The sequence below is a fragment of the Podarcis gaigeae genome (assembly GCF_964106915.1).
Source record: "Podarcis gaigeae genome assembly, chromosome: 8".
NCBI classification, from domain to species: domain Eukaryota; kingdom Metazoa; phylum Chordata; class Lepidosauria; order Squamata; family Lacertidae; genus Podarcis; species Podarcis gaigeae.
This window is the reverse complement of record NC_139684.1, coordinates 67,834,064-67,848,314: the sequence shown is the minus strand read 5'-3', so window position 1 is coordinate 67,848,314 and position 14,251 is coordinate 67,834,064. Positions and strand designations below refer to the sequence as shown.

Sequence of the window (14,251 nt, the reverse complement as noted above, 5' to 3'; positions counted from 1 at the left end):
TTTCTGTGTGTAATTTGGTATTTGTGTTTTCTCTTTTTTCTTTTCTTGCTGTATCAATAAAAAATAAAAAAACAGAAGGATGGACCCTTGTCCTCCTCCCCACCCGGCAAGGTGACACTTACAAACAATGGATAATTGTCCTTCCATCGCCGCTCTCCCCCTGCCACTTATCCACTTGGGCTAATAAATGCAGGAAGGACTTCTTTGAATCAGGGGTGTCTCGGTAGGCTGACCACCGCAGGTACTGGAAGTGTCGAACCATCAGGTGCCCTTCCTGTAACTAGAGAAAGCACATCATTTCCCCCCTTAGTATGCTTAGGTGAGATGTTTTCAGGCTTTTTAGACACATGACCCATCTTGAACTATAACCTACAATGTGTTTGTGTGTGCGTGCACACAGACCTTTTCTCTCTAAGGCAGCCGTCTTTACCCTGGTGCCATCCATATGTTTTGGACAGGGGGCTGGTCCACTTGGGCAAATGGGGTACCACCCCACCAACCAGTGTAGTGTAGTGGTTAAGAGTGGTAGACTTGTTATCTGGTGAACCGGGTTCGCGTCTCCGCTCCTCCACATGCAGCTGCTGGGTGACCTTGGGCTAGTCACACTTCTCTGAGGTCTCTCAGCCCCACTCACCTCGCAGAGTGTTTGTTGTGGGGGAGGAAGGGAAAGGAGAATGTTAGCCGCTTTGAGACACTTTAAAGGGAGTGAAAGGCGGGATATCAAATCCAAACTCCTCTTCTTCTCCTCATTCGCCTGCCTTCTTACTTACAACCAGTCCAGGGTGTAGCACCAGCTGTTAGCTTCCTCCTCCCTTGTAGAACTTAGTAGGGAGAAGGATGGGGAAATTTGTAGAATCAGTTGGCTCTGCCTGTCGTTGGCTCTAGCGCCATCTACTGTTGGTCTCCCTGCCTTCTTCCCTACCAGTCGCAAAGGGCACCAGCCACCACTGGTTTTGGACTAAAACTCCCCTGCCCATTGGTCATGCTGGCAGGGGTTGGTAGTCCAAAACAATGGGGGGGAAAGGGCACCAGCATGAGGAAATATGCTCTATTGTCACCAGATATATGATCAGCAAGGTATTATATCCCATTGTGCAGAATAGGGCATTTTAGCTATCACTATTGCTTATCATGGTGCCTGCTGAAATTCTCTATTTCTATGCAGCTAGTGAATGAAAGGAGACTATACTTCTGGTCTTCTTCCAAAATAATAATAATAAATGAGGATAAACGAGGAGTCCCATTGTTGCAAGTCCTATCACAGGTCACAATATCACTCATGTGTGGGCCCTGATCCAGCAGTTGAAGATTTTTTATTTTTATTACCTTGCATTGCTGTTAATTTTTCAGGAAAGGAGATATTCTACTTTGCCAAAGGTGATCTCCAGCAAGGTACAGTCAAGGGCTTCTGGACTGGGTTGTAATAAACTTCAGACTTCAATATTGTAAATCACTTTAAGTTTACTTTTCATTTTATTTTACTTTTAAAGAAAGTGACTAATAAGCCTGATAAATTACTACCATCATCTCTGTAACTAGAAAACTCCTACATGGGATATGAGACAATCAGATGCTCCTATGAATGCATCAACATTCTTTGTGTATTCTGTACTTGAGCAAACTGTTAAGGTAGAGGGAGAAAATGGCCAAAACAAAGAGAAGGAAATCAAACCCATGTTACGCTGATGGGGATGCTGGAGAATTCTGACAAAAAGGGGAATGGGAGTGGAAATTGCCAGCGCTGTTCATCCCATGATGGGAATGGCAATCAAGCCACTGAATATAACCAGCATTCACTGTTGTTGTTATTGTTGCTTTCAATCAACAGATGATATGTAATTAATTAAGTTCCCTCTTTCTCATTTGCATTGTGTTTCCTTTGCATTGAAATGAATGGGGTGGAGAAAATAACATAATGACACCATAATGAATGATGTAAACTATTAATGTGTGTAATTTCAGCACAGTGAACTGTGAGGTGAGTAATACTGTTTTTGGCGGAAGCTGAACTGCAGTGGAATGGAGACACTGCCGCATGCAACAAATACAGGACGGAATGGAAAATGCTCCCATACAATGTGCTAGTTGCAGAATTAATTTTAGAAATTCTCTGCGTTAAATCAAAAGAAGGGCAGGATGCAACACTGGGCTATGTGACCTCGTGGAACAACGGTGGAATGGAAGCAACAGTATCTGCTCACCCACAGTTCAGATTTGTCATAATAATGAGCTTATTCTTGGGTATTGCCCTCCACTCATTCTCTCACAAACACACATGAACACACAACACCAAAAGTGACAATGTCAGTCCTGGCAATGATGGCTGTCAGCAGCACCTGTTTTTATACATTTGGTATTCTCTGCAAACAAAACAAAAATATCTCGAAATGGAAGGGAGGCTGTGAGAGGAAAAGGATGCTCTTTAATACTCTGGTAATCTGGTTAGCTTTGCAATCTAATGTGGTTAGGGGGCTCTGGAAGGAGAGGGATTATGTGCACACAGCTAAGTGAGCCCAGGGTTTAAGCAGGTGGATGCAGAGCTCAGTACCAAATCAGAGGCTTGGGAGGGAAGAATGAAAATACTATGAGAATCAAGAGTGGCTTATGAGATGAATCTCTGGGACTGGCACTAAAGCTGTCATTGATGCTTTATTAATGGGCTGGGGCAGGAGAGGCACAGAACTGGAGAGAAGGCAATCAATGACAGATTTCTGAGACATCAGCAAAGAAGACTGGATGTATTTACCCATACATTAGGACTTATGCACTTGGATGAGTTTAGCCAAATTTTCAAGGTGAAATGGGGACAAAAGACCCCATAAACCCTCCTGTGGTCTCTTTCCCCAGAAATTTGAAGCTCCTGTTTTGTGTGTTCAGATTGTCACTCTGGCACCACTGTTTGCTTGCAGAGGCATGTCTAGGGTTCCTTGCACCCCTGGCAAGGAGCTGTATCAGTGGCCCCACCCCACCCCACCCCAAAATCACTTTACCACACTGCGGGAAGGACAGGAAACTTCTCTCACATGTTGTAACACACATATACATTATTCTCTCCATAGTCCGATAGGTGATTTTTGTGTCGTCGTCCCCCTCCCCGGCCTGTGCCCCTAGCAGGCACTGGTTTCTCCAACCCCTAAGTATGCCTCTGTTAGTTTGTCAGGGGTTGGCTGTTTGAGGTTGGCTGTTTTCATGCTCAGTTTAGAGGGGCTGTGATATGACCCCCAGATAAGATATCAGGAGGGCTCTGTGAGTACAGAGAAAAAAGCAGGTTGGGAAAGTGTTTTCAAGGACTGTGGTTGGATGAGAGATGGTGGGACAATGGAGTGGCAGAAGATGCTTGGAGAAAAGATGGAATTGCCTAGATGAGGCTCCCCTCGCCCACCCTATATAGCACGTAACATAATGGAAAGCTCTCACAAATTCCTTTGGACTCTGTCTCATAATGTATTACTGAATAAAGTTTAATTGGTTTGCGCCTCTGTACTGAACCCACCAAGGGGAATTTTCTCCCACAAAACAGAATGCATTGGGTGGGAGGGGGGATGAAGAGGCAGACTTCAGTGACATATTGTTACATATTCTCTGGGTTGATTTCTGTTCTGTATATGGGAGAAATAAGAGAATGCAAACATTTTCTCCTTCAGTTTCCATTTTTATCAGAATTCTCTGGCATTCCTAGCTACAGCGAATTTTAATTTACTTCAGAGCAGCTGAGGAAGGCAGAAGCCAAATCATTTCTTTTTTCTTTTCGTTTTTTCTTTTGCTTAAAGACTTTAATATCTTTGTTTTGTTAACCACTACAAGACATATATGGTTTTAGTGATTAACTGCATCCTTCTGGGATCCAGAGCAAATTTGTCTAAAGTGCTGATCAATGCTTTAAAAATTGTCCGTGTGTTTGTGTGTACACATTCCCAGCTGCTGACACACCTCAGAGTTGTCTCAGCAATGGAAAGGTTCCCTTTCCTCCTCAGTCATCAAAAGTCAAAATGTTTTGCTTTAAGACTTTAATATCATTCTCTCCCCCCCCCCCTGTGTTGCTTCCCCCTCCCCTTTCCTTTATTTTCAGAAAGTAGAAAAATGCTGAAACAGATAAAATATTAATCAAAGATATTAGAGGTACAAAAACATAAGAGGGAAGAAAAGGCAAAAGAAAACAATAAACCAGAAGCCTGAAGTCTTTGTACACAATAATTAAACAAATATTTGGTCCCTCATAAAGAGAGAAGAAAAGCTTTCACCTTATTCCATTCAATACTTGGATAGTTTAAATATGAAATATTAAAACTGTAAGAGAAATGATTATAAACAGATATCAGTTGGTTCTGGTGGTCTTTAGCTGGTAGGATGGGTCTTACAACAGGCTCACAGCCTGATCTTGAAACAGCAGTACTACCACCTTAAAAATGTATGGGTTTTTTTTGGGGGGGGGAGTAGGTTATGGGTTCCCAAGTGGACTAAAGGTGGGTCCCATATCTGAAAAGTTTGAAGGCTACTTAAAAATGCAAGAGTCAATCAAACATCAGCTTCTCCTTTCTGGGTTGGGAAACATGTGGTCCTTCATAGAAGCATGGAATTTTAGAGTTGGAAGAGAGCACCAACCATTGGGAAGTACTGGATTTCATGTAACCTCATAAGCACCCCTTATGGCAGAGTGAGGCAGCTGCCACAGAAAGCAGGCATTGTGGGAATTGGCAACGGGGGTGAGGACCGTGTCTGTGGCCTGCTCTGTGCTCCCAAAGCTAGGCTGCTGCCCTCAGATGTGCTGCTGGGCACCAAGTTGAAGTAAGAGTCAGCTGCTAGTCCAGTCAGCTTTGGTACATGAAATGGGTGGGAGTGCCATTTTGTCTTGGGCCAGCCCTGCCATGGAATGTGTTCTTACAAAGCTACTGAACCTTATTAAGTATATATTCTCTTCTCCATTCCCACCTCCAGCCTAGAAACATTGGCTCCTCCTTTCTCCCAAGCTGTCAGCTAGGAGCAACCTTTCCTCCTGACTGTAGCAATGGGAGAGAAAGGAAGCAGGGCTCACAGCAAGGGCTGCACCAAGAGTCCAGCTGCCTTTGTCCCCTCCTCTTCCTGAACTGTCTTCATCTCAGCAGGTTGTTATATGAAATAAATGGTGCTTGACTGTTTTGTCCCCCCCTCCCCTTTTTCTTTCATGTTGTGTCTTTTAGATTGTAAGTTTGTAGATAGGGACAGTGGTTTGCTTGTAACTCATGTAAGCCACTGGGAGTTTAGTTTCGGTTTTGTTGAAGTTAGTATTTGTATTCATATTTGTATTCGTATTATTTGTATTATTTGTATTATTTGTATTATTCGTATTATTCGTATACATACATACCCCAGCCACTCTGTGCAGCTAACAATAAATATGCTGACAATAAATAATATAAATAGCATCTTTAGGGATACTCAGCCAGATTTTACTGAAGGACTGCTTCTGGCAACAGAGTGCTGGGCTCAATGAGACCTTAGTCTGATCAAGTAGGGCAATTTTTAAGGCCAAAGTATCTGTGTGTGAGGCAGAAATCCAGCTGCTTAAGCTTCTCTCCATTGGGCCTCCAGAGGTCAAGGGCTCCTAATCCACTTCCTCCCTTTTAGCGATCCCAATGGGGTTCTGCTCAGATTCAGTTTGGGGAGTGGCACAAAATACAGTTGTACGAGCACAAAACTTTGGCAACTTTTGGGAAACTCTAACCCTTGACTGTAAACTTGGCAACTTTCACTGGTACTCCTGTCTGAGAAGGAACACAATTGGGGAAAGAGAATGGGAGCTGCCTTTCACTGGGTCATGTGATTTGTCTTTCCAGCTCATTCCTATCTAGTCTGACTGGCTGGGCCCTCCAGGATTTTAGGGATACATCTTTCCTATCACCTGTTAACAAGAAATGTCAATATCCTTTTAACGGGACATGCAAGGATTGAACCTGGGACCGTCTATGCAAAGCATGTACCCCTGCCATTGAGTTATTATCTGTGTCCATGCTATTTTCTCTTTCTCTTGGCAAGCCAAGATGATTCTGCTGGCTGCCGAGTTTCTTGGGAGACAGAGAAAGGATCTGCTGTTATTGACATTTAGTTCCCTGAGCATCCCATTACCATAGTGGCTGCCTGCAAATTATACACAAAGTTACCTGCAAGACAAGTGTTGGCAGGAGCTGGAGAATGTGGTGGCATCTGATACTTATTAAAAACAGCCCCTGCAGTTTCAGCATGGGAATGAGACAAGAAAGACCTGTGTCATCTCCATGCCAAACCAATTATGCAAGACAAGGAGAAGAGGACTCAAAAGCAAAAGAGAATGCTTTAAAGGACTGGGCTCTTTGAACAGACTTGGGGAAAGGCAGAGGGAGAGAGATTTTGTATCATTCTGCCAAACTTGGGATGGAGAGCACTCCATCACTTGCAAACCTGAAAATGAAGTTTCCAGTAGCATGTCTAGTCCAGCATCCTGTTCTCACAATGGACAATCGGATGTTCATAAAAGGTCCACAAGCAGGACCTGAGGGCAATAACATTCTCCCCACCTGCTAGTCCTAGCAGCTGGGAGCATACTGCCTCCAATCATGGGGGGGGGGGTAGAACATAGCTGTCATGCCCCACTATTATTGTACCATGGGTTTGACCATTCCTGGCGTGAGAGAACTTGACCACAGTAGTTCAGGCACTGGTGACTTCAAGGCTGAATTACTGCAATGCACACTATGTGGGGCTTCATTTGTGCTTGATCCAGAAACTGCAGTTAGCTGAGAATGCTGCAGCATGGTTTCTAACAGGAGTGAGAACCTGTCAGTAAATATAACACCTCTGCTCAGATATCTGCACAGATTGCTGATTTCTTACCGGGCCAAGTTCAATGTGTTACTATTGGTATATAAAGCCTGTAAGAACTTGGGGCCAGTTTACTTGCAGAACTGGGAGACACTCCTGCTGGAAACCTGTAGAGCTGCTCTCAGTCAGTGTAGATAATACCAAGTTAGATGGACCAATTGTTTGAGATGATATAAGGCAACTTAGGCATGTTCAGTCTAAGAAAAAATAATTCTACACTCAAGACCAACATAATCTCAAAACACAATGGTATAGTTGAGCTTCTCACCCGTGTTACATTCTGAACCCGGAAAAGACGAGCGATAACATCCTCATCAGCTGACCTAGAAACGTATTCCACTTCCATTGGTCCATACTGCTGGAGTCCTGGCTCAGGCCAATATTGTAAACAAGGCTAGAGAGAAATAAAGAACACAGTCATGAAAGTTTGGCTTTGGAATACAGCCAACTGCTGATGCTACCGGCCTTGCCGTGCAGTCACGTGTTTACTCAATAGAAAGCCCTGCTGAGTTCAGATGGACTTAATACTAGGCAATTATGTACTGGACTGAATCCATTCAGGCCCCAATGCATTGCTAAGACATACTCACAAGACAAAGGCATAACATTCCATAGGTTACACCTGTGATGAATCTGCATCTGATAGCTGCACTAGCATTCCACCCCTTTTAGCCATATATTTTTTTTCCAAACTAAGAAAACCCATATTCTTTAGTAGGGAAGCAATTCCAAGTTATCTGACCCCCATCAACCAGAGACGTCCCCTGACTGAGCCGCGCCCCCAGCCAATTCCCGCTTGGAAATATCAACAGGAGGTTTATATCAAGAAGAGCTTTAATATTCCCAAGCATTATACATGCCAGAGAAAGATCACTGATAGGAAGGGATCCTGCTCTTGCTATCTCCCACCCAGCAGCGCAGCTGATGTATTGTTCCATTCAGGGGTCACCAATGTGATTGTTTTTGTGCGCGACAGCCAGGAAGGCAGCGTCAATACAAAATATATGATGTTTGTCATTGCACTTTAACAGAACATTTAGCATTTGGGGCCATCCAGCAGCCCAGGCCTTCCCGCATGGCAAATGTGTTTGAGAAATAATTGGTTATTAATAGGGGCTATAAATCTCTGTGATCTCGATGCCTTCCAGACTCAGAGCTATAATTTGGATATTAAAACTTCCTCCGGCAAGGCATGGTTCAAGCAAGGGATATACCCTCAAAGTCACCTTTTTTTTTGAAGCTGTTTCACTGTAAAGGTTGATTTATTAGCTGTTGGTGTTAAGCTGGTAAACATTTAAAATCTGGCTAAACAGCACTATGCAGACATCCCCAAAGAATAAGATACCCAGTGGGGCTCGCAGAACAAGGTAGTGGTGAAATATTGTAAGAAGAGAGTTGCATACTGATAGAGTGGAAGGGGTTGGGGTAAACAGCTCACAAAAAATGGTATATTAGGTTTTTTAAAAGAATGCATTAAAAATGTTCCTATTAGGAATGTGCACTAAAATGATGAATATTATTTAAAATAAATAAATCACAAAGTGAGGTGGAAATGTAGTGAACTGAATTTAAGACTGGAAAAATGATAAACTGAGAGAAACGTCAATCTGCAGATTCCTTCTTCCACTACAAGCAAATGGGACACAACTCTGCCAACTTCAGTCAGCCTTCAGGTAGACCTCAACAGCCTGCCTTCTTTGCTGTAACCAGTCTAGGAGTTTTGACTGGTTGTCAGTTTCCTTCTGCTTCCATACCCTCCAACAATTCTCCGATGAAAATAGGGACATCCCATTCCATCATGATAATTTTACTATTTATACCCCACACATCTTACTGGGTTGCGCCACTCACTCTGGGCAGCTTCCCACATAATAAAACATTAAACTTTTTTTAAAAAAAACTTCCTTATACAGGATTGCCTTCAGACAGCTCGGGGTTGGATAACTCCATACCCTCCAACATTTCTCCAATGGAAACAGGGACATCCTAAGGAAAAGTGAGACATTCTGGGGTCAAATCAGAAACCAGGATGGCTTCTCTAAATCAGAGATGTCCCTGGAAAATAGGTACACTTGGAGGGTCTGCGCTCAGTCTCATTGCTGACCTTGGAGGGAAAATGATTGACAGGGGGAGGGATTAGAATTAGTTGGATCTTCCTCTCATTGGCTTTGGTTCTGCCTGTCGTTAGCCTCCCCTCTTCGTGTCCTACCAGTCCCAGTGGGCCTCCATGCCTTGCAAGAAAAGAATTCAGGAAGCTGCTCTAAGAACATGAAAAGAAGGCAGAGCACCTCATCCACTACCAAAAGCCTTTTGCTTCTGACTCCTTTTATCTTTAAGTTTCCCAAACTCTGGTGTAGCAGAGTTACCGGCTCGGATTTCCCTCTGTGTCAATTCCTTCCAGCATTAATTTCACTCCTGAATAAACTCCCTCTGGCCTTGCAGAATTGCTGGGATTCCTAGGTACGGGAGCACCAGGGATAATGTTCATTTCCTCATTCTGTTATTTAAGGACGCAGCAGTCCTCTTCTGCTCAGCAAGTGCAGCTGACGGAGGAAGGCGCCTCTTCACCCGAGGTGGGCCTTTAATTCATTCCTCTGCTTACTTTCCCTGTCGGCATTGCAACTGTAGGTTTGGGTCATTTGCACTAAAGTGCCTGATCTCGACTCATAAAATAATCCAGTTAATGAAGTCTTCTCCAGACATCCATTAAGACTCTGTAATACCAATTTTATGCTAAGAAGAAGAAACCAATGCGTTTTTCAGGCAAATTAGCATTACGGACTTGTAATGGGCTCTTAAAACTGCCATGAACTTGACAAGAAGGCTTTAAGAATCCAGGGAGGGGAGATTCAAGTCCCATGCCCTTCCTGGCATCCAATCCTGACTATCCATCATAGAGTTCCCTTCCATACAGAGGATTTTTAATGGCCAGAGTGTGGTGTTGCTAAACTGTGTTGGTTGGCAACCATCTGTCTCGGGTGGCAATGGAGGAGTGTGCCTTGGTAGGTAAAGTCAAACTGTTGGAAGGTTACAGTGCCTGCTGTGGCTGTGGACACTGATATGGGGGGGGGGGAGACATGTTTTGTTGCAGCAGAGATTCTGTAGATGGAGGCATCCACTTCTGCTCATGGAGGTGTCCCATGATGTTTCTTTTCTCTGCATTACTCCCAATGGTTTTTCTTCCTCTGGTCACTGCTGTGGATACACAACTGACTGGTTGTCTCCAGGCACTGTGGTGGTCTGCAAGGGATTCCCACACAGTGAGGTTGATGTAGCCAGCCTTCATGACACATTTGCAGACATCTTTGTAAAGCAGAGTTGGTCCTGTCCCTGAAGCCAGCTCCCCATGGAGCACGTTCTTGGGGATCCTGCCACCTTCCATTCTGTGAGCATGACTGAGCCAGTGTAGACATTGCTGAGGCAAGAGTGTGAACATGCTGGGGATGTGGGCTTGGGAGAGCACATCTTTGTTTGAGACTCTGTCCAGCCTGTTAGGATTCTTTTCCTGTGCTGCAGTCATGCGATTGTTTTGATCACATGCCGGTGTATGTTTTCATTCCACATTGTGGGCAGTCACAGAGACAGGATGTTTGCATTACTGTTTGTATTACTGTATTGCTGTATTTGTATTACTGTGGTTCCATGATGTAGGACGTTTGTCCTTTGTTCTTTGCTGTCTGATGCTGAAGATGAAGGAGCTGAGTTACGATACTCTGAGTATGTAAATAATGTAGTTTAGCCAAAGACTGCACTACTGAGTCTGTACGCTGACTGCCTATACTCTGCTGATTCTGAAGTGTGCTGATGCCTCTAAGGTATCAGTTACTGTGATGTTTGGGCTGGAGAAAGATTTTGAATCTCCCGAACGAATGACCAGGAGGGACAGAACATGCCAGTTGGGCATGTGTCTCTGCCAGCCTCCTATTTGTGTGTAGGACCTCCTGACACTGCCATGTGATGCCCAAAATCTTCCTGATGTGGAACGCATTGAGGTGTTGTTTCTGGTGGTTGTAAGCTGCCTACGACTCACTTCCATACAGCAGAGTGCTCAACACACAAGCCTGATAGACCTTCGTCTTCGTATTGGACATTAGCATCACATTCTCCCATAGCCTTTTGAAGAGGCGAGCCATTGCCATACCTGCCTTGCCAATATACTTCTCCAGCTCAGGGTCGATGGAGAGGTTGCTGGGTATGTGGAACCCAGGTAGACAAAATTGTCTACCACTTCAAGCATGTGGTCACCAGTGCTGGTGTGTGAAGCGCTAGCAACATCCTAACCCAGGATATTTGTTAGGTGGTAAGGCCAAACTCTCTACAGGCTTGGGCAAAATGGTTTAGGAGTCTCTGAAGAGTGTCCTTGGATTGTGCTGTCAAGGCTGTGTCCTTCTGGCAGCTCCAGCAGCCAAGCTGGTGCCAAATGTATTGCTTTGCTTTCCTTTGGATCACATCACTGAGGCCAAGAGGGGGGTCTTGCCATCTGGACAGCTCAGGACCTCCATATACACTGCCCAGGCTTGCACCCCAGAGAGGTCTCTTTGGTGCTGCAAATGCAGCAAAAACAACACGGGAGGCAGCAGTTTTGAGTTTAATTGTGTGGCTCTCTTGCTAATTCATTTAAGCAAGCAAGATGTTATTGGCATGTACTGCTTCTTCCTAATTCATCCAGAATAAGCAAAGGACTATTTTTGTTTCCAAAGTAATTGTTATCTATTGGAATAATCTCTGGGCTGCACAATCATTTCCAGTCAAAATCCCCCAAGTAGTAGCTCCATGAATGTGAATGTAAGCTATGGGCTCAGTTGTTTCACACTTTAAAAAACAGCCAAAAAACCTGTTTAAAACAGTAAGGTAAGCCAAACACACACACAACTTTGTAATATTTCTCCTGCTCCTCTGTAATGAGATGAATCCCCCTGACTTTTGCAGGGGAAGAATTTCAACTCAGCTCTCTTTTCATCATCATCTCCTTACAAAGCTACAGCTTCCAGAGTTCCCTGGGAAGAGCTATTGATTGTTCAACCACTCTTAAGAATTGTAGCTCTGTGAGGGGTATAGGTGTCTTTTAACAACTCTTAGCACCCTTAACAAAGAACAGCTCCCAGAAATCTTGGGGGGGGGGGTAATGACTGTTTAAGGTGGTATCATAGCACTTTAAATGTTTGTTGTGCATGTGGCCCTGGTGATGATTCTGTGGAAACAGAATTAGTGACTGGCTGCCCATTCCATCAGTCCAGCCTTTAGCAAATCCAGATCAAACTGGCCTCTGCTTCAGATCACTTTGGCCTTCAACAGACTTGAAGACTATGTCATTATTTTGCTGAAATTAAATTAACCAGAATCGTTTTAACGTGGTTATTTTGTGCTTCAGAATCAGCCTGTGCATTAGACGATTTGACTGTTCAAGTTTCATATATTACTTACATTCTTAATTCCACTGATCCACACATACACAAACCCTGGAGATATTAGTTGAATGCAAGTAGATCTGGCTGTCTTTTCGAAGACCACATCATACATAAATGCAAAGTGGAGCAAACAGTCTGCTCAAAGAAGCAACAGCAAGGAGTGGCAGGTGTTTCTCTGTTACTCACCCAGGCAGAGTTGGACTGATTGAGCTGGTTCAGCATGATGATGGAGGTGCAGCCATAGTCATACACCAGCCTCCAGAAGTCTGTGGTTGTGTTCTGTAGTGGGTGCAAGGTCACAATGAAGGCAGCACTCTTTGTGTAGCTCTAAAGGAGAGAAAAAGAGTCATGGGATAAAAGCAGAGCAACATATTAGAGGGAAGAGATGGAGCAAATCGCAGCCCTAATCTCCAAGGTTGACTGGGAGGAAGATGGAAATCTGGGTTCTGAGATTCTAAAGCAAAGGATTGTGGGCAGGATTAATCCAATTCCATTTGGATTGGTTATCTTGAAATACACAAGAGAAACTTAAAGGTGGCAGAAGGATCGTCACTTCCTTACCATCATCCACCTTCTGTCTACTAAAGCACATATCTCAGTAAAACAGGCAATATGATTGATCACTAGTCATTTGAAACTTCAAGTGATGGTTACCATGTGTAAAATAGCCATTTTTGATTGATCAAATGCCATACAACTTTCAGATCCCCGTGCATTATTTAAGGAACTCCATTGATCCATTCTAAATGTGAGCTTTTAAAAGATGGAAGCTGAACTGCCTAAATGTGCTTCTAGTAGGTGATATCCAATGTAAGTCATACCGAGAGTAGATCCCATTAATCAAGGGGTCTACTCTGGGTATGACTTTACACTGAATATCACCCACTCTTCCCAGAGAAATCCTAACTGAGTGATGGTACTCTCAGACCTCCTACACTGCCATTTGAATCCTCTGGGTTTGGCTCAGAGGTGAGACAAATCTTTGCCTGTATTTTATCACATTTATATCTTCTCTAACCTCCAAGGAGCTCAAGCCAATGTACATGCTTCTCCACCCCCTTTTATACATACAAAAACCTTGTGAGGCAGGCATGCCGAGTTGTGCCCAACATTTTTTGGGGGGGTGGTGGTGTCAGAAGGCGCTCTGATGATCCTCAAAGAGCTAAGCATCTTCATCCTGGCACGTCCTTTTGAGGATTGCTGCAGATTTGGGGGGGTCCACCCCCTTCTAGAAAATATTGGGGGGCTCTGTCCCCTGCCCACCCCCAGATGACACCCATATTGTGAGGTAATTTAGACTGAGAGATACTGACTGACCCAAGGCCACCCTGTGTATTTCTTGGCTAAGTGGAATTGCAACCTGGGCCTTCCTAGTCCTAGTTCAGCGCTTCCTGGTGTTTAGTCAGAATCTCCTTTTGTGCACACAAGATCTACCCACCCTGGAAGAGTGGCAAATGAAGGTGATGGACTATATGGAATTGGCGGAAATGACTGGCAGAATCTGAGACCTGGGAGAAGAGTTGGTGGAAGAAGATTGGAAGAAATTTAAAGACTATCTGCAGAAACACTGTAAAATTAATGAATGTTAAAATGATGTTGGATTGAAAATAAGTGGCATTAGCAACAAAGTTAATAAGAATATGCAAAAATGAATTGATAATGGATGAAAATATAGAGTTATAAAATGTGATGATATAGAGCTAAGATAAATGAAAGAGGGTAAGGATTTGCTGATTTGATTATGTAAATGGGAATACAAGAAGGGGAGGTGTGAGGAGGTCAAAGAAACAAGTAAATGAGTTTAAAGTTATGAAAAACGGATTTGTTTTTTAATTTTTTCTTATTTTCTTTTTGTCTTTTGTAGGTTGTATTTTTAATTTTATTTTTTATTTTTTCATGTATTTTTGTATTCATTTTTGGAAAACTTTAATAAATATTTCTTTAAAAAATAATAATTTCCTTTTGTGCAATTTGGATCCATTGGTTCAGGTCCTACCCTCTGGAGCAGC

General features: G+C 43.5%; 1 protein-coding gene across 7 annotated transcripts in view; it reads right to left on the bottom strand.

Annotated features, from left to right (window-relative positions):
* Nucleotides 1-14,251, bottom strand: part of PTPRU (protein tyrosine phosphatase receptor type U) — a 369,964-nt gene that overhangs the window by 17,110 nt on the left and 338,603 nt on the right. For all 7 annotated transcript variants that reach the window (XM_083750621.1, XM_083750620.1, XM_083750615.1 and 4 more), the window contains 3 exons: nt 12,429-12,569; nt 7,103-7,228; nt 123-280 (listed from right to left, as the gene is read on the bottom strand). In XM_083750621.1, coding sequence (XP_083606747.1) covers nt 123-280; nt 7,103-7,228; nt 12,429-12,569 — 425 coding nt within the window. The remainder of the gene's footprint in view (nt 1-122; nt 281-7,102; nt 7,229-12,428; nt 12,570-14,251) is intronic.